Raw genomic sequence first — 23,805 nt, 5'->3', positions numbered from 1 at the left:
AAAGGAATTAAAGGGGGTAGGAGAAGATGATAAAAGCTCTTCTTCCATTTTTGTGGGTGTGAACCTTTATTTTTTATAGATTGTGAGATGCAAACACTTTAAATTGGTGGCCACCTACAATGTGAGGAGAAATAAGTCATTTTTCCAGCTGGTGTTACCTGTGAGCTTTGCCACAGGGCTGTGGGCAGGAGAAAATGTGGAAAACAGGGGAATCTTTCAGTGCTACGTGGAAGCAATTTTTCATTCCAGCCTTTCATGGCCATGACTGAATGTTCAAGTATGTATCCTGTGTTTATGGCATGGATGGGAGCTCTGGTCGTTTAGATAAATTAATAGTTTGTGGATGTTCACTGCAAGTATCAGCCCCAGGGGACTTTTAAGAAAGCAGCTTTTGGCCCTCTCCCCTCTGGAGTTTTAACATCCAGCTGGGAAGGGCTCAACTGGGAGCTGGAATACATCGCTCCTGACCCCATCATTTATTGTTCTTCAGCTGAATTCAGCAGTTTATTGACTTTGTCTTTTGTTCCAGACTTTCTAAGGAGAAGTTTGGGTTGCCAGGCACAGATATTAATTTCCTTTGCACTGAAAACCCTTGGAGGTGCCTTTGCCAGAACATCATTATCTGTGGGTTTGGTTACTGAGCTGTTGGGAGCTGGGCTGAAGTGAGAACAGGCTGTAAACTACTTTTTACCTCAAACACTAAAATTTCCATGCAGTTTGTAGCAACTTTTTCCTTGGGGTGGAAGTTTAAATTAATTTTTATTTCAATTTCACTTTTATGTCCTAAATTTCCCTGCAAAGGTCATCCTTGCTTTGGTTTTTTTGGGTCTTAAGGATGAAAAATGCCATGGATTTTGGGACAGCTCCACAAAGGGCTAGTTTGGAGATTATAAATCTTAGGAGCACCTAAGGAAGTTGGATGTGGATGTGCTGATCCTGATAGGGTGCTGAAATATGTCTGAATTTGCCTGGTCTTGGGAGAAATGGCAGGTGGAGGAAACCTGCAAATTCTCTGCCTCTCTTTGCCCTGTTCCTCGAGATTTTTAAAGCTTCGCTCTCCATCACCAAATGATCCTCTCCTGCTCTCTTAATTCACCTTTCAGATCTCTAAAATGGCACAGATAGGAAATAAAAGGCCAGGCAGCATCAGTGCTGCTGTTCTGGCAAATGTTGAGCTAATACATCCAGATAGTGCAATATTTATTGAGCTGCACGTGGCTGTAATCGGCAAATTAGAAGTAAAGAATATTGATGTGACGTTGACATGGCCATGCTGATGTTGCCATGGAAGCTGTAGGGTTTTTCTGATGCTTCCAATACCATTAACTCTTTTCATGGTCACAAGGTTTCTTTTAATTTAAACGAGCATCACCATGAAATTTAATCATCTTTATGAAGTTATAGAAGACCAGGTGCAGCGCTGAGCTCCACTGGGCTTTGACCAGTGCATTTTTCTGTTTCTAAAAATACTTGTTCTCCTAAATTGGAAGGCCCAAATAGACACATCTCATCTGGCCCCACAGGAAGGACAGCAATTGTGATTAAACTGATTGAGGAGAGGAGTGGGAACGGCCGGGGAACAACTCGTGCTTCACATGCAGGCTCTGGCTGAATCATCTCGGGTGCTGCCTAAAATCAGAGTTGTTTTTCTGCCTTTCCCATCTGAGCTGCCACTTCAGATGTGACATTTCCCTGTGTGTGTGAGGGCACCCAGGCTCTCAGCAGGGCCGTGGTCAGCTCTGCTCTGCAGTTCCTGCTGCCCTTGACCGGATCTGCCTCTCGCTGTCCATCTGTCCAAACCTCCCCAGGGCTGCTGCTGTTTGCTTTTACTGCTCTGTCAAATGTTAACATTGATGAGGAAACTCTTTGCTTTTCCTGTAAGCCTGAAAGATTTGTCCTGTGTGGTTTGCCTGGGAGCTGTACCTGGCCATACTACTTCTTGCTGGATCCCACTGGGCAACTCAAATTCCTTACTTCTGAGGGTGTTGTTGCCTCTCTTCATGGGGATAGCTCTGTCTCTTGGTTCTGTTTTACACACTGAGTCCTGCAGAACACCTCTGGTGGTCACAGCTCTGCTTTGTGCTGCAGCAAAACGTTGTCATGGTGCTCCTGCTCAATTTCTGAGGTGTTTTATTCTCTTCCTGCCAGATCCTTCTTTACAACCTGGAAACCAACCAGTGCGTGACCAAGGTGGGCAACTCCATAGGTGACTTCTCATGTGTCAACCTCCACAACAGTCCCCCCAACATGCTGGTGGCAGGCAACAAGGACAGAAGGTAGGTGCTCCCCTCTCCGGTCTCCCACCTCCAGCTTCCTGTCCTACCTCTGGCCCTGCTGGAATCGGTTTCTCCTCTCGTGTTTCCATGAAGCTGAGGAACAAACTATTAGGTAATAGTTGGATGTGGCTGTCAGTGTGCTTTGTCTGGGGAAGCTCCACGGGAAGAGGAGCTTTCAGAGCCATTTGGTGGACGCAGTTGGTGCACAGCCCAGCGAGACCACTTGGAATATCTTCCACTTCCCCGCCGCCACCCGCAAAATGAGTTTGGCATTTAAAAGCTCACTTTCTGATATTAAAAAAATAACCTAAGGGATGAATCACAGAGGATGAGATGGGCCCGGCTGCCAAATGATGTCAAGAGTGTATTTCGGAACACTGTGATGTCCCTCAGGTGACGGAGAAAAAAAAGAGACTTTCATATGAACAGATTCCAGCTTCTATTTAGCTGATTAGCAGCTTTCTCTTTAACTCCTTGGCTTGGGGAGTAGGATTTTCCCAGCTCAGTGTCTGGTGCCAGGAATGGCCGCGCTGGGAACAGGCAGTGCGAAAGGATTAAAGTGCTTAAAAAGACCCTTTGAGTCCAATTTTTAGATTTCCTTTTTTTGGCGAGTCGTTTGTGGGGTCTGATCCAGTGCACCGAAGGAGATGTGGGATGGCCAGGAGCCAGTCTCTAATGGCTCCTGCTTCCTTCCCTCCTCCTTTCCACACTGGGCACCAGGCTGCAGGTGGTGCTCTGCTCTGGTGCTGGGATCAGATTGGAAGGCGGGTACTTCCCTCTGCCAAATCCCAGGCCTCTGTCCCGCCAGTGCAGCAGCTTGCAAAAATGATTATTTTGTCAAACAGCTTTTTTTTTTTTCTCCTTCCCGGTGAATAGGGAGTGCGAGCAAACCTCGCACTCTCAGCAAGGAGGAGAAAGGAAATAGCTGAAGTTTGACAAGTGGAATTGAATCCCTGGGAGGTTTTTTCCCTCTAAAAGCAGATAATTGGCTTTCCAAAGCACCCCAGTAAAACTACCTCTGGTTTTGATCTCCTGCATGATGACAGGAGAGGAGCTGGAGTTGATATCCCTCCCCTTTATAGCAGTGTAGATGTCTGTGCCCTTCCCCTCCAGAAAGCTTTTGGGGCTTTCAGCTCAAGCACTGACTGAGTTCAAGGATGTCACTAGAACAGCAAGGAGTTAGGGATTAATAGTTTGGAAGACAAGTTTGGCATCCAGGAGGCAGAACCAGAGTATTTCAGAGGTCAAATCCTCGTGTGATGTGCTGGGCATCCACACGTGGAACAAGACTGGGATCTCCATGGCCGTATTATGGAGTGGGTTTATTAAACAGGGACCTTCCCATGGGAGCTCAGGCTGCTGCTGGCCAGAGGGAGCACTTATTGCTTGAATTAAATACCCAGCTTCCCTTGAATCTGCTCTTCTTTACTCAAAACCATGAATTTGAAAAGTAACGCTCATGAAGCGGTTTTGGTAGGACCTGTAAAGTCTGTCCTTCCCTCAGAAATTCCTGCTGATGCACTGCTGATTGATTTGATTCCTGAGCTGTGCTTTGCTCTGGCAAGAGGCCTCCTAGCAGGGAGCATGTGCTGATCCTGCTTTTCCTTGGTGGGAGCTGGTGAGGAGTGTTGGGACAGCAAACACATGGCAAACCCAGAAAGGTGTGGATCCAAATGTATTCCATGCTCTCCTGAAGGCAAGGCAGCTCACTCCCAAGGCAGTCTGAGAGCAGGGTCCAAGCCTGGTCATGAGAACACCTCCCTGGAGCTGGGATGAGTCCGAAGTGCTCCCACTGAGCCCAGCTGTCCAGGCAGGAGATGCTGGGCCAGGTCTGTGTTACAGCATCACGTGGGATTGGCAAAACACTGTTCCTTTTTTCCTTTAAGGCACATCTGAGCAGCATAAGTGCCTCTGGTTCTTCCAGGGCTGTGCCAGCACCGACACCTGCCTGAAAGCTGGGTGCTTGCTCATGGAATAAGCAGGGCTCAGATCTTGGCTTCCAGCTGTGCTTTCCGAACAGGAGCAGCTTTGGTTGCTGTGAGAACACACACAGGACATCAGGGAGAGCTCCAGGAGTGAGCCCTTCCAAAGGCCCTGTCCTTTCCCAGAGCACAGCCCCGGGCTGTAGCCAGAGCTCCAGGAGTGAGCCCTTCCAAAGGCCCTGTCCTTTCCCAGAGCACAGCCCCGGGCTGTAGCCAGAGCTCCAGGAGTGAGCCCTTCCAAAGGCCCTGTCCTTTCCCAGAGCACAGCCCCGGGCTGTAGCCAGAGCTCCAGGAGTGAGCCCTTCCAAAGGCCCTGTCCTTTCCCAGAGCACAGCCCCGGGCTGTAGCCAGAGCTCCAGGAGTGAGCCCTTCCAAAGGCCCTGTCCTTTCCCAGAGCACAGCCCCAGGCTGTAGCCAGAGCTCCAGGAGTGAGCCCTTCCAAAGGCCCTGTCCTTTCCCAGAGCACAGCCCCGGGCTGTAGCCAGAGCTCCTCTGTGCTGGAGCTGGGGGAAGTGAGGAATCCTTGCCCCCCTCGCGCTGTTGGGCTGGGCCGTTCCACGCGGAGCGCGTCCCTCGCCCTGCTCCAGCGTGTTTTCCTCCGTGTCAGATGGATGCTGCTCTGCTGGAGCTCTGGGCTGCTCTGCTGCCTTTTCTCTGAGCCCCTGAAATGTGTTACTTGTAAAATCATATGATGCAATCTGTGCTGGAGAAGGGGAAAGGAAGGACTTGCAGCACCATTAGGATCGTAGCAGGGGTATGGAACGAAGTACAGTTAATGTGTTGGAACAAGTGTGTTTTGGCCTTTTCTGGAATTAATGTGGACCTGATGGGTTTGTTCCTGATAGCCATCAGCTGGGAGGAACTTGCTCTGGCTTCTTCTCAAATCTGAGCTCAATGTTTCCCCTTTCCTTCTGTTTTCACTTGCTGCATTTTTTATTCATTTATGTGCTTTGCTTTAGCTCTCAGTCATGATAAATAAGGATCAAACCCCACACTCCCTTGTGATATGTGCCAGGTTTAAAACTTAACACCATTAGCTCTAACTGGTATTGTGGCCTTGTAGCAGTGGTTGGAATCCTAAACTCTTTTTCTGTAGTTCTGCTTCTGGCTGAGTGTTCAGTTAATTTCTCTTCAAAATGCTTTGTCTGAGGAGTCAGTAATATCTGAATATCAGATGTCCTAAAAGCTGCCCACAGTCAGTTGCATTTTTGAAGTCAAAACGGATCCTGGTTGCTGAGTGTTTTGTTTTAGTATTGGTGATTAAGTCAAGGGGGTATAAACTTGTAATTCCCTGTCTTTTTTGAATTGCCACACATTTAATCTCCTCTGAAATCTTGGCAAGAATCATCCTTTCCTTGATCCTGATAATACCACCCCTCCTCCACAGTGGATGTGGGTTTGTACCAGGGATGGGATGTGTTAACAGTGTGCCCAAAACAGGTGTTTATGCCTCATGGCATTGCTGATGGTTTGGGAGACACAGAGGGAGGAGCTTTTTCCAATTTCACTTTTATTTCATACTGTAGACTCATAGAATCATGGAGTGGTTTGGGAAGGACCTTAAAGCTCATCCAGTCCCCCTCCCTGCCATGGCAGGGACACCTTCCACTGTCCCAGGTTGCTCCAAGCCCCAGTGTCCAGCCTGGCCTTGGGCACTGCCAGGGATCCAGGGGCAGCCACAGCTGCTCTGGGCACCCTGTGCCAGGACCTGCCCACCCTCCCAGGGAACAATTCCTTCCCAATATCCCATCCAGCCCTGCCCTCTGGCAGTGGGAAGCCATTCCCTGTGTCCTGTCCCTCCATGCCTTGTCCCCAGCCCCTCTCCAGCTCTCCTGGAGCCCCTTTAGGCCCTGCAAGGGGCTCTGAGCTCTCCCTGGATCCTTCTCCTCTCCAGGTGAGCACCCCCAGCTCTCCCAGCCTGGCTCCAGAGCAGAGGGACTCCAGCCCTTGGAGCAGCTCCGTGGCCTCCTCTGGTCTCACTCCAGCAGCTCCAGGTCCTTCCTGTGCTAAGAGCCCAGAGCCCTCTTTAGGTCCTAGGAGCTGTAAAGACTCAGAGAGCTCCTGTGTGGTGGGAGAAATCTGCCTGGAAAAGATCTCTGATAACAGAAGTCAGGGTGAAAATCCAGCAGTGAGAAGGATGGGCCCTACTGCTCTTCCAGCCCTGGAGCAGCAGTGGCACCGCTGCTGTCCCAGATGGATTTCCATAACCCCCAGGTCCTTGTGCTCTCAGAACCCACAGGCTGCATGTCCAGAGCTGGTTTTATCCCTGTTTTTTCCTTCAGGGTGAGGGTGTTTGACGTGCGCCGTGGCGAGGCCGCGTGCTCCCTGTACGCCCACCAGCTGGGGGTGTCTGCAGTGCAGATGGACGAGTGGAAAATCGTCAGCGGAGGGGAGGAGGGCCTGGTGTGCGTGTGGGACCAGCGCATGGGCACCAAGCTCTGGGAGATGCACGCCAGGTAACTCGGGCTGGGGGGGAAGCTGGGCCGTGGGGGTTATCAGGGCTGGCAGGAGTGTGGGAATGAGAGGACTTTTTGGGAGTTCTGTGTGGTTTGGGGACAGGTTGCCTCCCCGCCTGGAGCCCTGTGTGTTTCTGTGGGGGCCCTTCAGCTGTCATGGCCTTTCTGCTCGTTAGTTGAGTGTTTCGGTCCATGTTCAATTGTTTCCCCTGGATTTTCCATGAAGTTCAGTCAGTGACTTCTCTCTGCCCCAACCTCAGTTTAGTTGTTGGACCTGGATTTTAAAGTGCTGGACTGGCTGTTTGGAGAACGGCTGGTTCTGGCTGTCTCCATCCAGTGCATCCAGCACAACCCCTGCATTTCTGTTCACCTCATCCACACAGTCCCTCAATGGTGAGGGTCGAAGCATTTACACTCATTTAAATACTGAAATACCAGTTTGTACCGAGCACAAGGAGCGCAGCACTGAAAGTACAAGCAGAGATCAGCACCCTGGAGCTGACACTTTGTACAGCTAAATGAAGATTTCCTGATCAAAGCACAATTCCCGGACTTTGTCTAGATAAAGACTCGAGGATTTAGCCCCTTGTAGGTCTGAGTGATGTCCATAAAATGAACAGATAAATCCTGATTTCTTTTTTTTTTTTTTTAATGCATCTTCCCCAAAGAGGAGCTAGATGAGGTATTTACAGGCAGGGAAGTTCAGGCTGGAGTTGTCATTGATTAATAGCAGGTATCACTTTCTGTGTTGACCCGGGGAATGATAAAGGCTGCTGTGATGTGGCTGATGCATTAAGGACAATATTCCATTGATTGTCTCCTTGGCATGCTCATTAGTGCTGCTCCAGGATGGGGCAGGCAGGGCAGGGCTGAGCTCGGGGGTGTGCTCAAAGCGAAGCCATTCGATTAAACGTGTAGAAAACACTGCTTAATCTAGAGAGGAATCAGAAGGGATCACTCCAATCGAAAGGCATTCCTAGATAAGGCATGTGCTGTTATCGCCGTGCCAGGGATGGAAAACAGGAGCAGGAGCTGAGGGAGGTGACAGGAGACACATTTGGGGTGTGGAGATGAGCCATCCTCATGTGAGGAGAGAAGTGACTCCTGCTTGAACAGAAAGTGCTGTTCTGGGGTTTGGGGTTAGTTACACACCACTGAGAGGGAAAGGAATGAAGACCTGACCTCGGTGTCCAGAGGAGGGACACGAGGATGGGGAAGGGTCTGGAGGGGCCACACAAGGAGCAGCTGAGGGCTCTTGTTCAGCTGGAGCAGAGAACACTGAGCTCAGATCCTCCCCAGGGAGCTGGAACTTCTCCCGAGGGGCAGCTCCAATCTCTGCTCCCTGGGCCAGGGACAGCACCCAGGGAATGGCTGGAGCTGGGCCAGGGCAGGCTCAGGCTGGAGAGCAGGGAAAGGTTCTTCCCCCAGAGGCTGCTGGGCACTGCCCAGGCTCCCCAGGGAATGGGCACGGCCCCGAGGCTGCCAGAGCTCCGGGAGCGTTTGGACAGCGCTGCCAGGGATGCCCAGGGTGGGGTTGTTGGGGTGTCTGGGCAGGGCCGGGAGCTGGGCTGGGTGATCCCTGTGGGTCCCTTCCCACTCCGTGGTTCTTAGCTTGTGCCTTGTGGCGCATTTCTGAACCAGCTCAGCACATGGGTGTGTGGGGTGTCCTTCCCCTTCCTTTTGGGAAGCATCCTGCCCTTCCCGGGAGCGCTGCAGTCCTTCGGGCAGCCAGCAGCCAGCGCAGCCCGCATCCGTGCCTCCCTGCCAGCTTTCCAGCGTATTTTCTGGCCTCCTCGTGTGTTCTGGGAAGAGCCCACTAGATGGGGATAGAAGATGTGGGATCTGCTCCAGGCGGGAAGAGCCAGAGGTGCAGGTTCCCAGCCTCCGGCCGGAGGGAGGATGCTGATTTCAACCACTCCGTGTTTAATCCAAAGCCGTTCCTTTCCCAGCACTCGGATTTTGGAAGTCCAGTGCAGGTGGCCCCTCACCCCGTGCTCTGGGTTGTTTTCCAGACATCCCGTCCGCCACGTGTGGTTCAATTCCCACAGTCTGATCACTGCCAACATCCCCGAGGAGAAGAACCCCCGAGGCTCCAGCATCACTGACGACGACCCCAGCGTGCACCGCAAGTGAGAACCCAGCCCTCAGCAATGTGCTTTGTTTTTAAATAGCGCCCTGAGCACCTGAGTCATCACCCAGAGCACTTACAGAGGGGGTATAGCAGCAAAAGAATAAAACTAAACAAAAGTTGAAGGGTAAGGTTTACAAAACAAGCGATGAATTGGCTCTTGATTCGCTTGAGCACAAAAAAAATGGGGTTTTTTTGCTCAGCAGGGGAACATAAAGTCCACTGAAGCCAGGCAGGGAATGCAGTCCTCTCCATGCTCGAAATATTAGTAATGCTGTCTCCTCCTAAAGGAAAACTGCTGGCATTTAAGCTGCAGGTTTTGGTATTTGCATCTCAAATGGCTGTTAGTGCTAATTGAACTATCAAATACCAGTGTATTTATCTTCCCCCGTGCTGGAGAGCCTGGAGATGTTTCAGCAGATGACAGTCACGTCTCTGCAGGGCTGGAGGGAATGATTCACCAGCCCTTCCCAGCCTTGCTGGGTCCCTGGGAGGAGACAGGAGGGAGTTTTCCTGCTTAAAAGTGCTCAGCCTCCTGCAGAAGGGATGGGGGTTTTTATCCAGCTCCTGCAGCACCACGTTTTTCAGTTCAGGTGATTTTTATGGCGATTTCTACCTCTGTTTGCTTTCCCACTGAGGTGACATGGTGTGTGCTGGTTGTTTTCCGTGCAGGTACCGAGGGATCATTTATTCCTACGAGTTCTCCGTGGACCAGCTGGCTGTGGAGAGCGTCCTCCCCATCTGCCGCTCCTCCTACGACGAGGTGACGGGTTACAACTACAACATCGGCCTGGCAGTGCCCTACGACAGCATCTAGGGGACCCCTCGGCTTCTGGGGCCAGTCAGGGTGAAGGAAAATCCATGTGGGACAAGCACCCAAAAGTTGGTGTTGGCTGCACCAGTGGGCTGGGATTTGCCAAAGGCCTGGGGATGTGATCCCAAACAGAGCGTGGCTGCCCTGGAGCATCCCTCTGGAATGTGGTGTTCTCCAGACATGTCCAGGGGTCCAGCCTGGTGGAGTGCAGAGGCTGAGGAGGGAAAGGGAGCACTGCAGGGTAAACAAAAGTACTCCTGCTGCTTGTGGGAAAGATGCTGCAGGTCCCCTCTTGGTCAGGAAGCCAGAGTGGGACACTGGAGGGGTGGGAGGCTGGGAGCTCTCTGAGGAGTTCTGGCCTACCCCAAGAGGGAAAAGAATCACCAAGGACTCAGAAAAAGCATGTGCTGAGCCACATGTTTGAAATGTCTTTCCTGGTAATGAGCTGCTCATTTTTGTTTTCCTTGGAGTGCGTTGGAATGTGCCTGGGAACAGGACAGGACCATGCACAAAAGGTTACAGTGGCTGGGAGAGGGATTGGGATGGACAGAGGGAGGGGAAGGTTCCCTAGGCCAGGCTGGATGCTTGGGAACTCAGCAGGCCACACACACATCAAAATTATTTTAGAGTAAATTATTTTTTTAATTCTTTAAAATCTTGGATTAAATGTTTTCTAATTGTATATGTACCTCTGTCTGTGGGATTTTGTTCGTGAGCCTTTTCAGGTGAACTGCCCCCTGTTCACTGGGACAAAGGGCTGGCTCAGGTTGTCAGGTGTGTTCTTTGCTGGATCGTGTCCTTCCACAGCACCTGGAGGATTTCCAGTGCTGTCCTTGCTTCCAAGCTGGGAATTGATCATGGAACAGCAGGGATGACGTGGCTGCAGTGCCCTGCCTGGGTATTGAGCCCCAAAGCTGTGGGGAAGCAGCAGGTGAAGGGCAGGAGGTGCTGTTCAGGTCGAAGTGAGGGGTGAGGCTTTGCTTTAAGCCCAGGTAGTACTGACAGGTAAAACCAGTTTGGGGAACAAGAGCTCCAGTCCTGCATGGATCTTTTTACTGATGTAAAATGATTTTATTGTGATTTGCCCTTGTAAAACTCACTGGTGCAAAGCAAAGCTGTGTCAGTTCTGTTTAAGTTGAGGTTGAGTTTTAACTCTGCACCTTTTTCCTGGCTTAGTGGAATCAGTGCAGAGTACTGGGGAGAGGTGTGGGAATGTGCCCAGACCTGCGGGAGAGGGGCTGGGCTGGCACTTCAGCCCTGTCCAGTCACTGAGGCAGCCCTGAAGAGAGCTGATTTTACAGCTCTTCCTTCCTTTCCCATGACCCCTAAGCCAAAATTTCACATTTTAGGTATTTAAGTTACCTTTTCCCATGTGAAGGATACACAGAAAGTGCAAGGGGCAAAGCTGTTCTGTCTGACCAATAAATTTGATCTCTCATAAAGCTTTGGTCTTCTTTTTTTTTATTCCCCTGCCCTTCTGGGAAGGCAGCTCCCTCCCTCCATTCCTGGAAGAGCAGGAAGTGTCACAGATACACAGTTTGGACAAGAGTTCAGCTGAAACCTGACAAATAAATAATGGTTTCTGTAGCATAAATGACTTTGGGGGTTGCTGCAACCCTGTGACTTCTGCCATGTGCTGAGCAGGGAGAGCTCCCATGTCATTGTTCTCCCTTCTCCTTATCTCGCCTCATTATCTGGGAACAGCTTTGTTCCTCCTTCATCTCCCTGCTGCAAGGAGCAGATAAGTTCGTGTGGTGCCCACGTGAGCCCCTTTTCCCGGAGTCCACCTCCGCATTCCTCCTTCTCCTTCTGCTCCTGCTCATGTGGAGGTCCTGGAGCTGCTGGGAAGGGCATTTGCAGCACCTGCATGAGCAGGTGTTTGCTTTCTGGGTACAAGTTCAGCTCCAGCAGAGGTGGAACTCTCTGTCCCCACAGCTCACAGTCTGGAGGCAGCTCTGCCAGGGCTGTGGTCCCTTGGGCCTTTTGCCTGGGTATGGAGTTAATTTAGGAAGGTTGCACCACGGCAGAGGGTGGCAGAGGGTTGTGTGCACTCCTCGTGCAGATGAGGGCACTCAGGCTGCTGGAGAGTATCCAGTGTCGGGAATTTCTGGGAAGGGATGTTGTCCCAATTCCCTGGCTGTTCATTAGTGGTGTGCTGGAGTGGAGCAACCACCAGCGAGGCCACTGAGATTTGGGGTTAGGGGGCACTGAAATGGAACCTCTTCCTTCATTTCAAGAGCAGAAATGGGGTCACCATCCAATCTTTACTGGGGATAGAAGCCACTTGGAACTTCCCAGCCCACTGGTAGGGGTCAGTGGCCAGGAGGGGCCCAGTGTTGTGTCCCACAGGTTGGAGGTGGGCACTGAGAATGGACAAATTTGCCTTGGATGGGCTCAGGGGCTGGAGTGGAGGAGCTGCAGTCAGGACACGTTGGACCAGTGTGGACTGAGCTGGCAGAGGTCAGGCTGGGGATCAGGCTGGGGGTCAGGCTGAAGGTCAGGCTCACGCTGGTGCCACCTGCCAGGCTGGTGGCCCTCCGACAGGCCGGGTGCTCGGGGACAGCTAAAGAATCCAAAGACATCAGAGTTCGGCATGAAAAGCCTCGAGACTTCTGGTGTCTGTTGTTGGTGGCAGCGATCCTCAGCTACAAAGAGATGTCTGTGTCCTCGAGAGAAGGATCCCTGCTCCAAAGAGAATGTGGGATCAAAGGGGAGCTGTGTGTGTCACACCCCCAGCTGTGCCCGGCTCCGGAGCTGCGGCCGCAGGAGCAGCTCCAGGGGCAGCTGGCACAGCCATCCTGGTGGGAAGGACACGGGTGCAGAGCCCTGCTGGAAAATCCCCAGTGCCCCTCCTCTGACCCTGGGTCAATCCACCAGCACAGGCCCCACAAAGTGCTTCTTGCCTCTGTTTTGTGTCCTCAATCACCTTGGCAGTGAGGGAAGAGCAATTCCGGGGTTTTGGGGGCTGCCATCCCTCTCCTGATCTGGGGAGTGGTGGGAGGAGGAGCAGGGGGTGCTCTTTGTACAGAGAGGGACTCTGAACTCCCTTTCTCTCCCACCTTGTGGCCTTTCCCACCCAGCCTCTGCTTTCCTGCCCTGCCCTTCTCTGTCACTCCCTGTCCCAGCTGCTGTCAGAGGGGTGAATGCAGGGGCGCAGAAATGGTGCAAGAACTTGTTCGTGTCCTCTCTGCCCCCTCTTTTCCTCCTGTGGCGTTTGCCTGCTCATTTCCACCTTCTGTGGATGGTCCTAAAACCTCCAGGTACATGGAGCTGGTGTCCTCCCAGCCCCTCCCTGTCCCCTCAGGTACCTCGGACCGGTCCCTGCTGCTGGAGGGGAAGGTGGGGCAGCAGTGACTGCAAACCCCATAAGCAGATGAAGTACTGGTGGATTATGCAAGAGAAACCAGGGGGAAAGAGCCTGTTCCAGTTCAGGATTTGTGCCACTGGCAGAGTTTTATCCAGAAATGTGGGCCTCGAGCCTCAGGGCCAAATTCCTCTTCATGGAAGAGCTGCAGGTGAGGGGTTCCTCTGTCACCCCTGCCTCGGACAGTGCCCTCAAAGGAATGAGGAGCTCCCCAAAATTCAGCTTAGAAATACCAGCTGCAAGTGGCTGCCCCGGCTCCCTGGCTGTGGGGTCTGTGCTGCCTCCTGCTCTCCTGCTCTTCCCTCCCTCCCTGGGCAGGTGTCCCCTTGTTTGGTCTCTCCTGCCATTCCCAAGCTCCAGCGTGGCTGACGGATGAGGGGGAGCAGGGGGGAGATGGGTCAAGCTGTGTCCCCTCTGTGCCAATGCCCACCTGCCCAGAGGCCCTGCCCTGCAGTCCTGGGGTCACTCGGTGTCCCTCTTCAGTGCTGGGGTCACTCAGTCCCCCTCTCCAATCCCCGGAGCTGCTGCTCTCTCCGATGCTGCTCAGCCTTGATCAGCCTCCCTGGAGTTTTCCAATAAAGCAGCTTCAATTTTCCAATTACCCTCTGCTGACCACTGCTGGGATCTGCCACGGAGCTTTGTGCCACATCCCAGGGCTCGGCATCTTGGCCCCACAGCAGAACCATTATCCTTTATGGAACACTTTACATGATTTTGCTGCAGCAGAAGCGTTGCCCTTGCCAGGTTTCCCGGGGCTCTGCCAGATTTTCCTGTGATTTCCAGGATTATTCTCCTCCTCTAGCTGGGCTTTGCTGTGTGCAACATCAACACCGTGTTGGTGCCGGCCGTGGGAGTGATGCTCCTGGCCAGCCTTGGGGCTCCTTTGCTGGGCTGAGGATCAGCCTTAACTTCCCTCTCCCTCCTGCTCTCCCCTCATCCCATTTCCCGCAGAGAATTCCCAACAAACAAAGAGAGAAGGCCGCAGCCAGTTTGTGTTGGGCCCTTCCTCTGCTTCCCAAACTCCCACACTTTCCTTGCCACTTAACAGAATATCCAGGGAACAGCTAATTAGCTCAAGGGATAATAATTATCCTCTCATCCATCCTCTTCACTCCTCCTGCCCTCTCCTTCCCTTCACTGCCGGGCACACCCAGCCCTTGCTGGTGTGGATCCTCTTGGATGGTTCCTCCAAGGAAATTGGGGGGTGGAGGGGGAGTGGGACCCTGATCTTGTGGCAACCCTTGCAGCCCCAGCTGCGAGATCTAGAGCCAGAAAAGGACCTTTCAGACACCCAGCGCTGTGACTGGGAGCACGGAGCTTGCAGCTGGATTAGGGAGTGGGATGGTCCCGCAGTGTCTGAGTGGAAATTTCAGTGGGAAAACAGGGAAAGGAGCCTGGGTTGGCTGCGGAAACCTGAGGATTTGGGGAGGAGCTGGGTGTTGTGCCCTCGTGTGCATGGGGTGGGGAGGGAGCACGGAGGGTCTGGCACGGAGAAGAGGATGGGGAGGATGAGAGATTCAGGAGCAGGAGGAGGAGGAGGTTCCCCTACCCGGGCGATGCCGATGTGGTGCCCGGGAGATGGGGATGCCCGAGGGTGCCCAGAGGAGCCCGAGGAGAGCAGGAGGGGATCCCAGAGCCCTGCAAACACAGAGCGGGCCGTGGGACAGCACCAGGAGCCCTGCAGGGCCCGAACGGCTCCTCCGGGAGAGCCGGGAGCTCCATCCCCTCCCAAACCCCGGCTCTCCCACCCAGCCCAGCTCCAGCTCCCCTTGCCAGCAACCTCAGCCCCTGAACCAACCCCAGAGGCGGCGGCAGCGCCGTCCCACGGCTCTGTGGGACATTCCCAGCTCCGTCCCCGCGGCCCCGGGCTCAGCCCCAGGCCGGCCGCGGTGCAGCCCAGCAGTGCGGGTCCCTCCAGGCCGGGCTGCATTGCAGGGAAGCGCTGTCCTTGCCCGGCTGCCGCGGCTCCGGGAGCTGCTCCACACCGAGCTCCAGCGGCTCCGAACCGACACCGGGGGCTTCGGAGGGGACAGAGCCTGGGAGGGGAGCCCTGACTGCGCCCTCGGTGTGGGGGTGCCCGAGCAGAGACCCCCAATAAGGTGGAAAAGAGGGGAAAAGTGCTGTTGCCCTGAGGCAGGGATGGAGGGAGGGGGTGACAGCAGGGCCGGGTGGCCCCGCACCCATCGCTGCCTGCAGCCCCTCCCGCTGCCGGCTGCGCTGCGGGGCTGTTCCCATCGCGTGTTCGTGTCACCGGGGGAAGCTATTTTTTGATAAAACAAATAAATCTTCCCTGCTTTTCTAAAAATAGCCATTGCCCTTTTTTCTCCCCCTCCCTCCTTCCCCAGCTCAGGCTGCCTTAGAGACAGAAACCCGCCTGGAGCCATCCAGTTATTAATACCAGTAAACAACCCCTCGTCTCCGGTGCCTTGTTCTAGCGGGAACATGTGGGGGCAGGAGCCACCTGGTTGCCAGGAGCCCACGTCCCCGCGTCCCCGCGTCGCTGCTGCCTGCTCCGGGCTCCTCCTGCCTGGCTCTGGCCGGCAGGCACAGCCCGGGGTGCTGGTTTGGGATTAAACTGGGAATATTCCTTTTGTCGCTGCCATCACTTTCACTGTAGGATGCAGAGTGGGATGTGGTTGTCCTTTTAGGGGCTGAGGGTGCTGCCTTCACCTCCTGCCCCTCAGCATCCCCATCCCTGCCTGGCCCCACGGCCTGGGATCCTGGGCAGCTCCTTCCCCAGAGCAGCGTGTGGCAGAGGCTAAAAATTCCAGATTTATGGGGAAAGCAGGATTTGTGGAGGCTTTCTGCTCAGGGAAACACTCCACCAAGGAGTGATGGATGGACTGAGTATTTCTCAGCGAGGACTAAAAAGAGAAATATATTTTATTACAGATAAAAGCCTCTGATGTTTCTAGAGAGCAAAGGGCAGCCCCAGCATGGGCAGAGCCATGGAGCTGGGAGCCAGGTGCCAGGACATGGAGCTGCTGCTGGGTCCTCTTCCTCCTCCTCATCCTCATCCTCCTCCTCCTGCCCTCCTCAGTAGCAGTGAGCGATGGTGTCCACGTTGAGGAAGCGCACGTGCATCTTGGTCTCGATGTCGATGCCCTGCCACATCTGCCAGGGGAAGGGGCTGAGCGGCTCCAGGGCCAAACCCCAGCTCTGTGTGCCCACCCAGCTCCCTGTGCCCACCCAGCTCCCTGTGCCCACCCCAGCTCCCTGTGCCCACCCAGCTCCCTGTGCCCACCCTGGTCCCTCCTCCCGGGGACACGAGTGGAGACGTCACCGACCTTCAGGAAATCCTCGAAGGTGATGCCCTCGTACACCTGGTCCGGGCCCTGTCGCGGTGAGAGAGGAAACACTGAGGCTGCCCCAGGTGATGGGGAAGGGGTGGCCCAGGGCTGTCCCCTGGGGCCAAGGGACACATCTCCCATGGGTTCCCAGTGCTGGCCCTGCCCTGTACCCCATGGCCAGCCCAGAATTGGTCCCCAGACCCCCAAGGCTGCAAGGAGCAGCCTTTTCCATGAGCAGTAAGGATGAGGTTTATGGGATACTGTTTGCTGATCCCCCTTGGGCTCTTCTCATGAGAAAACACCACCCTGGAAGCTGCTGCCTGAAAACCAATCCCTGGCCAAAGCAACTCTGGGACAGGGGAGGTGCCCTGGGAAGCAGGGACCTCTTCCAGCCCCATTCTTGACGCCCCCACAGCCCCTCAGTGCCACGGCAGAGCAGGGAAGCAGCTCCCAGCACAGGCTCCCACCATTTGTCCCACGCAGATGCTGGCTGCCTCCATCATGGCCCCGTCGGCGATGGACCGAGCTGACTCCTTCTCCAGGTGGGGGTTCCCCGACAGCAGCTCCTCCACCACCTGCAAGGCAGAGGGGTCAACGCCAGGCCTGGGAATTCGGGGGGATGGGGCAGGAGGGGCCACACGTTACATTTCTGTACTCCTGCAGCGTGATCTTCCCGTCGTGGTCCGAGTCGTACATGTGGAACAGGACTGGGAGGGACGAGAGGAGCGCAGCAGGGTCAGGGCACACCCTTCCCACCCCAGCCCCAAACCCCAGGCCCTGGGAAAGCCTCACATTTGAGTTTCTCCTTCCGGAAGCGGTCGAGCTGCTCCTCATCCATGTTCATCTCGATGGGTCTGAAGTAGGACATGATGGTCAGGAAGTCCTCGAAGTTGATCTCATCCGCCAGCCCATCCGACTCCTGCCGCAGGTTCCTGGGGGTGCCGGAGCCCACGGTGATGGGAAGCCCCCGGCCACCCACTCCCAAGCCCATCACATGCCCCCACAAAGCTTTAGGACTGGTTTGTCGCTAAGACTCAGCTTAAATGTCTGATTTTCCACCCGGTTCCACCCCAGCCTTTGGGGAGAAGATCCCTGCCCAGCCCCATCCTGCTTCCAGAGGATAAATCATCCCTCCCCGGGTGCTGGGGGGTTCTCACCGCTTGTCAAAAAAGGCGTGGACGATTTTCCCTCTGATTGGGTTGAACTCCAGGTCGGGAATGCTGTCAAAGTTCTCCTTGCTGCAAAGGAGACAGAGACAGCCCGGAGCGTGAGGGACCCGCGGAGGAGGGAGGGGCTCTGACAGCCACCGGGAGACCCCACCCCTTCCTTCCAAAGCAATCGTGGAAAAACAAAGAGGTTTTGGATAAAAACCCCTTTTTGCTGCCGTTCACACTGGGAGCAAGTCTGTGCTCAGGGATTTTGTCCCACTAAAACGGGTCTTTGGGAAGCCCTTGGGATGACGCCGGGGCCCTTTGCATGGCTCTCTCTGCCATGATTTTTAGGGTTTTCACGGGCCAAAGGCCTCAAACAGGGCTCGGCAAGGCACAGGAAGGAGCTCCTGCTGTCCAGCCTCCCCTCAGCTTCGTGCTGAGCCCGTGCTGGTCATTGCTCTCCACGATTTATAAAGCAAATGAGGCAAGAAATCACCCCCGGCAGGGGAGGAGCAGCAGCGGGGGCTCGGAGCTCTCCCGAGGTGCCCAATTCCCTGCGCAGCCACCCCGGAGAGCACAAGAGCAACTGCAAGCCCCGCTTCCTCCCTCCCCAAAACTGGTTTTAAAGCTGGGGGGTGATGAGGTGTTTGCCAGAGCTCCGAGGCCGCTGCGTCCTTGTGGTTTTCCTGGGATTATTTGCAAGGCCACGCTGCAGGAGCCGCCTCAGCACGGCCGGGGATGGCTGCGAAGGACGCTCGGAATCACAGCCCTGGACTGGCACCCTTGGGAGCCCAGGGAAGGGGGAACATGCTCTGGGTGGCCCTGGCAGTGGGGCTGGAGTTGCCGTGGGGCTGGAATTGCAGTGGGGCTGGAATTGCAGTGAGGCTGGAGTTGCCGTGGGGCTGGAATTGCAGCGGGGCTGGAATTGCAGCGGGGCTGGGATTGCCGTGGGGCTGGAGTTGCCGTGAGGCTGGAGTTGCCATGGGGCTGGGATTGTCGTGGGGCTGGGATTGTCGTGGGGCTGGGATTGTCGTGGGGCTGGAGTTGCCGTGAGGCTGGAGTTGCTGTGGGGCTGGAGTTGCAGTGGGGCTGGAGTTGCATTGGGGCTGGAATTGCCGTGGGGCTGGAGTTGCCGTGGGGCTGGAGTTGCCATGGGGCTGGAATTGCAGTGGGGCTGGAGTTGCCGTACCGGATTGTCAGCTGGTCCTGGCTCAGCTGCTTGAAGCGCCGGTGCAGGTGCTCAATCTGTTCAGAGGTGACTGCCAGGGAAAGGAGAGAGGTGACAGGGGCTGAGCCCCAGGGGACCCTCGGGACACCCCTCTGTGCCTGTCCCCACACCCCCAGCAGCGGGGCAGGGTCCTGGGCACAGCTGTGCCACCCCATTCCCCTCTGGTGGCCCCGTGCAGCCCCGCGAGGCCCGGCTGTGTCCCTGAGTGCCCTGTGCTGGCTGCAGGGTGGTGCCAAGGGCTGCTTTATCCCCTGTCCTGGTCTGCAGGAAATTCCCTGGCCCAGCATGGCATGGAATGGCACAGAGGGATCCCAGTCCCCAGGTCAGGATCCTTGGGGTCAGTCCTTGGAACTGGCTTGGCCATTTTGTTTGGGGTTGTCGGCACCATCCTGACCTGCCCCAGGACATCCACAGCCATGGCTGCTGCAGGGAATAGCTCTGGGATCAGCAATCCTGGCAGCAGGGACCTGCCCCTGGCCAGGGAAGGACATGGAGGGGCCACAGCAGCACCCCAAAATCAACACCTGGCTTTGAAATTGCTGCCACTGCTTGGGGTGAGCCACAAAGCCTCGCGGTGGGCACTGCCCCAGGGATGCACTAACCCCATCCCGGGGCAGGGGCTTGAAGGGGGGACCAGCAGCTCCCTTTGAGCCCCACGAGCGCTGGGGCTCCAGCCTGAAGCTCAGCAGCACCTCCCCGTTGCCCTAAGCCCCGGCACATGTGAGTTTATCTTCCCCAGCTGTTCCCCAGGGGCTGTAACCGAGCTCTAACCCCCCAGAGCCTGACTCTTGTGCAAATATTGACAGGGGCCATTCCCAGGAGCCAGGGAAGTGCTGTGGAGCTGGGGGAGAGTCTGTCTGGGCACCAGCTGGACCCACAGGCTCCTGCAGCCCTGGCTGGGCCGGGCACGGGGCAGGGCTGCCCTGGCTGCTGGAAATCAGCCACCCCTGGCATCATGGAGAGACAGAAAACCACATTAAAGTATCGCTGAGGGGTTGCAAAGGGTTAATTGCTGCAAGACAGCAGGGTCAGAGCTGGGCTGCGCTGCCTCCCGAGCTGCCTTTTATGATGTTTAAATAATGTCCTTTGCATTCCTGACTGCTGCTTCACAGCCTGGAAATAGCAACGGTATTGATCAGCAGGGCTGAGCCTCCACAGACCTCTGATAAGAGCCTGGAAACCCATCTGGGCCGGGTCCTGGGGCCCTGGGCCTGCCCGGATCCCCGGCAGCACCTTTGCAGGATGGGCTTCAAACGCCCTTTCTTCAACCCCCCTTAACCCCACTGACCCCCAGGTGACGATGCCCAGGCCTCACTGATTCATCCATTGGATGTTTTCTCCCCTAATCCCTCCTGGCTGCTGCTCTGCTGCACTCATGGGAACTTTTCTCGGACTTTGCTTTCCAGTTTTGGCCATGGAGCAGTGACCTTTCGCTTCCTGCCTTGACGACATCGCCGTCACCATGGGAGCAGCCTTCAGCATCTGGGACGTGGGTGCACACCAGAAAGCTTTGATCTCTCAGAAAAATGTCCCAGGCACCAAGAGGAACAAGAACTGGGGTCAGTGGCTGGATGCTCGTGGTTGGGCCAGCCCTGCAAGGCTGGGTGAGGCTTTTCCTCCCTCTTTCCCTAAGCCCAGGTCTAGCTCTCAGGTCTCCCAGGATTGCTCTGTCCTGTGAAAGGTGGCAGCGCTCGGCTACTTTCCAGGAAAAAAGGGAAAATCTGCACAAAAGGCAAAAGCTTTGCTGGAAGAAGGGCTGGCTCAAGGGCAGCAGAGGCTGCTCGTGTCCCTGAGAAGCATCCTGATGCTGCAGGCCCGTGTCCAAGCCCGGCAGTCTCCTCTAATGGGGGGAGAACAGGATTTAAACCAAAGGGAGCTGGGCCAGCTGTTCCCAGCCTTGTGTGGTTTGTGCTGCTTGAGCAGAGGGCATCCCCCGGGAAAGGGGCACTGGGGGGCTCAGCCCTCCCCGTGGCACCAGCCTGGGTGTAGGGAATGGCCACAGCATCCCGGGAAGAGCCGCTTCACCCCCGACAGACGCTGCTGCAGCTTTGGGATGGAGCACACAGAGGGAGGGAGGGAGGGGAACCGGCCCCAGTGCCCCGAGCAGCCCCTCAGGGTGCCCCTCCAGGAGGGACAAGGCAAAGGAACAGGCCATGGGCAGGTCCAGGGGGCTCTGCCCTGTCCCTGCTCCTCCCAGGGGACCGAGGGTGGCTGCAATGCCCCGCACGAGGTCGGACCGCAGCAGCAGGGCTGTAGATGCCCTGAATTCCCAGGGGGTTTGGTAGCAGCCACAGCACGGTGGGAGCTCTGTGAATCCCACTGGGAGCACAGGATGTGCACCCCAGTCGTGGCTTGGAGTCAGGGACTCCCCGTGCCCTCCCTGCTCTGGTTCCCATGAGGGTTTTGGGTGCTGCCCTCACCAACCCTTGCTGGGGCTGATTCACGGGGCACTGGGGCAGGTGCCACCTGTACTAGCGGGGCTGCTGCAGGGTCCCTGGCCCAGGGGGTACCCCAAAGACCTCCTCCCACCCTGGGCTGCCAGGCTGGCACCCTGCGGGCTCCCCAAGCTCCTGAGTCCAGCCCGGGGTGCTCAGTGGGGTGCGGGGGGCTCAGCCCTTCCTGGGGGAGAAGGAGAGGGGATGAGGGGAGATGTGACCCCAGGAGCAGCAGCAGCACTGGACCCTCTCGGCCCCCGCTTTGGCCGTGGGCAGAGCGGCCCCTCAGCCCTCGCTCCATCGCAGCCGCTCAGCACGGCCGGAGCCGGAGGATCCGGGTGGGAGCTCCCCGATCTCCGTGCCCGGAGCTCGCCACGTCCTGGAGCGGTGACGCTTCCCAGGAAGGACACGACCACCCCGCCCTACGCCCCGACCCCTGCGGGGGGCCCTGGGCCGTGTCCCTGCTCGTTCCCCTGCCGGTCCCTCGATCCCGAAGCCCCGCGCGTTGCGGCCCGGGACAGCCCCGAGGTGCCGTGGCTCCGGGGCAGAGCAGCCGTGCGGGGACATTTCCCTGCCCCGGTGGCGCGGGTGGGCAGAGCCGTGCCGGGGCTCGCACGTGTGGCCGCTCGACGTCCCGGCTCGTGGCATTGTGGCGCCGGGGACTCTCTGGTGACATTCCTACACCCTCTCCTCACATCCCCTTTCCCCGCGCCATCCCCCGGGTGTCACATCCTGCTCTCCCCCCACCCCAGGTGACACCTCTGCACCCTCCCCGAGTGACATCTCCTGCATCCTCCCCGCGGGTGACACGACATGTCCTGCATCCCCCTCCCTGCTGGAGCGCCACCTCCTGCAGCCCCCCGCCCACCCAGGTGGCATTTCCTGTACACCCCCCTCCCTCCCCGGGTGACACCTCCTGCACCCCCGCGGGTGGCGTGTCCCCTGCAGGGCCGGACACCCCGTGTCCCCTCCGGCAGCGCGGCCGGAGGCTCCGGGCTGGGGTGAGGCGGGGGGTGGCAGCGGCAGCGCCCGGCCGAGGTGCCCGCGGGTCCCCGGTACTCACAGCCCGTCCTGTCCGCCAGCTCCCGCATCTCGGCGGGCACGGAGTGCGCGGAGCCCATCCCGGGCCGTGCCGGGAGCGGCGCCGCGGGCGCTGCACCGGAGCCGCCGCCGCTTTTAAGGGCGGGCGCGGCGGGGAGGCGGCGGCGGCGCGGCGGCCCCGGGTCCCTGCGCGCCCCCGCCCAGAGGCAGCGCAGGGAGCGCCGGGGGTGGCACCTTCTGGGAGCGGGGACAGCCCCGGAGCGGCTGGTGGCACCTGGAGCCCGGCTGTGCCCCGCTCCCGGCTCTGGGGCGGTCCCCGGGAGAAGGGCACGGAGCTGCCCCCCGTATCCCAACGCGGGAATGGGGGCCGGGGGCTTCCTGTGGATCCCCTGCAGCGGCTCCCACCTGAGCCCCGCGGCTGCCCCGGCCCTGGCACTGCCCGGGCTGTGCCACCCTGGATGGGGACAGACAAAGGCGGATGCACAGAGGAGACCTAGGACCCCCAAAAGGAGGGGGGAGGGTCTTGCCCAGGAGGGAGTTTTGGCAGAGCCCCGTGCAGAGGGGGGGATTCTGTCACCATGGCCCTCCCTGCCAGACTGGCACTGGCAGGGACACGTCACCCTCCCACGGGCGCGGGGAAGAGCAAAGCCCTTCCAGGAGGGAAGGAGAGGGTTGGGAGGCAGCTCAAACAGCACAGCACACCGCGGCAGTGGGTAGCAAGTCAGTGTTGTTTATTTGTTTAAAGCCAAATACAAACAGGAAAGGAATGAAATCATTTCCAGCCTCCAGCTGTCCAGGAAAATACCTGTTTATAAATAAAAACGGAGAAAGGAGGGATGTCCCCATCTTGCAACCTCAGCTGTCAGTATCAGGAGCCCTGGGGCTCAGGGCTCCTCACTCTCCATTCCTGGGCCAGCAGTTTTCCATCCAATGTGGAATTTTGGCCAGCCCAGGCACTTCCAGCAGGAGGAGGAGGGTAGGAGGGGGGTTAGACATGCAGCACTCTGTTCCATTCCGTGGGGGAAGAGCCCCAGGGAGTGGGGCAGGGCCCTTGGAGCCGGGATATCCCTGGGGGATGCCCAGGAGTCAGGACAGTACCTGGAGCCAGCTGTGTGCAGGTGGAGGTGGCCTGGAAGGGACCTGGAGATGCCAGGGACCCTTCTCCAGCCCTTCCCTCCCCTCCCCTCATGTCCCAGCTCTCCCTGGCCCCCGGCAGGGCTGCCTGGCCTGGAGGGTCCTGGTTTTCCTGCAAAGGTTGGAGACAAACTCCCGTGGTTTGTCCCAGAGGCCTCATCCCCTGCCCTTGGCTGGCTCAGGGTGCTCTCAGTGTGTCCCTGTGTGTCGGGATAGGTCCGAAGGGGTTGGAAGCACTTCCCAAGAGGATCCAGGAGCTGTCCCTCCCTGCCCCTGTGCTGGTGGAGGGCACGAGCAGCTCCTGAGCCTGGCCTGGAGCAGCAGCACATCGAGACCTCGGCCTCCAAGGGTGGACAAACCTCCCAGGGATGCTGCTGCTCCCGGGCCTCGCTCCCTGCTGGAGGAAACCTGAGAATGGCACTGCCTGGAACATCCCTGAGTGCCAACACCCAGGGGCAAAGCTGGGAACCAGCCCTGGCTTTTCCTTCCGATCCAGTGACCACTCC

The 23,805-nt window shown here is 56.9% G+C and overlaps 2 protein-coding genes across 3 annotated transcripts in view; one reads left to right on the top strand and one right to left on the bottom strand.

Annotated features, from left to right (window-relative positions):
• FBXW8 (F-box and WD repeat domain containing 8) overlaps window positions 1-11,098 on the top strand; it is a 52,365-nt gene extending 41,267 nt beyond the window's left edge. The window contains exons 8-11 of the mRNA XM_069030442.1: window positions 2,149-2,276; window positions 6,541-6,714; window positions 8,727-8,843; window positions 9,515-11,098. Of these exons, the coding sequence (XP_068886543.1) occupies window positions 2,149-2,276; window positions 6,541-6,714; window positions 8,727-8,843; window positions 9,515-9,659 (564 nt within the window). The 3' untranslated portion in view covers window positions 9,660-11,098. The remainder of the gene's footprint in view (window positions 1-2,148; window positions 2,277-6,540; window positions 6,715-8,726; window positions 8,844-9,514) is intronic.
• A 4,787-nt stretch (window positions 11,099-15,885) lies between these two features.
• On the bottom strand, window positions 15,886-22,323 carry TESC (tescalcin). 2 transcript variants are annotated; one of them, XM_069031117.1, is made up of 8 exons: window positions 22,188-22,320; window positions 18,651-18,720; window positions 17,468-17,548; window positions 17,103-17,242; window positions 16,956-17,017; window positions 16,778-16,885; window positions 16,308-16,355; window positions 15,886-16,134 (listed from the first exon to the last, which is right to left on the bottom strand). In XM_069031117.1, the coding sequence occupies exons 1-8, from the start codon at window positions 22,243-22,245 to the stop codon at window positions 16,057-16,059; spliced, it is 645 nt and encodes a 214-aa protein (XP_068887218.1). In that variant the 5' UTR covers window positions 22,246-22,320; the 3' UTR covers window positions 15,886-16,056. The 2 variants fall into 2 exon arrangements, with proteins under 2 accessions (XP_068887218.1, XP_068887219.1); XM_069031118.1 differs by lacking the exon at window positions 16,956-17,017 and having other exon boundaries at window positions 22,188-22,323.
• Between the last annotated feature and the right edge of the window lie 1,482 nt (window positions 22,324-23,805).

This window comes from Aphelocoma coerulescens, chromosome 15 (assembly GCF_041296385.1).
Source record: "Aphelocoma coerulescens isolate FSJ_1873_10779 chromosome 15, UR_Acoe_1.0, whole genome shotgun sequence".
Classification (NCBI taxonomy): domain Eukaryota; kingdom Metazoa; phylum Chordata; class Aves; order Passeriformes; family Corvidae; genus Aphelocoma; species Aphelocoma coerulescens.
The sequence above is the reverse complement of the archived record's forward strand: the minus strand, read 5'-3'. Positions and strand labels throughout refer to the sequence as shown.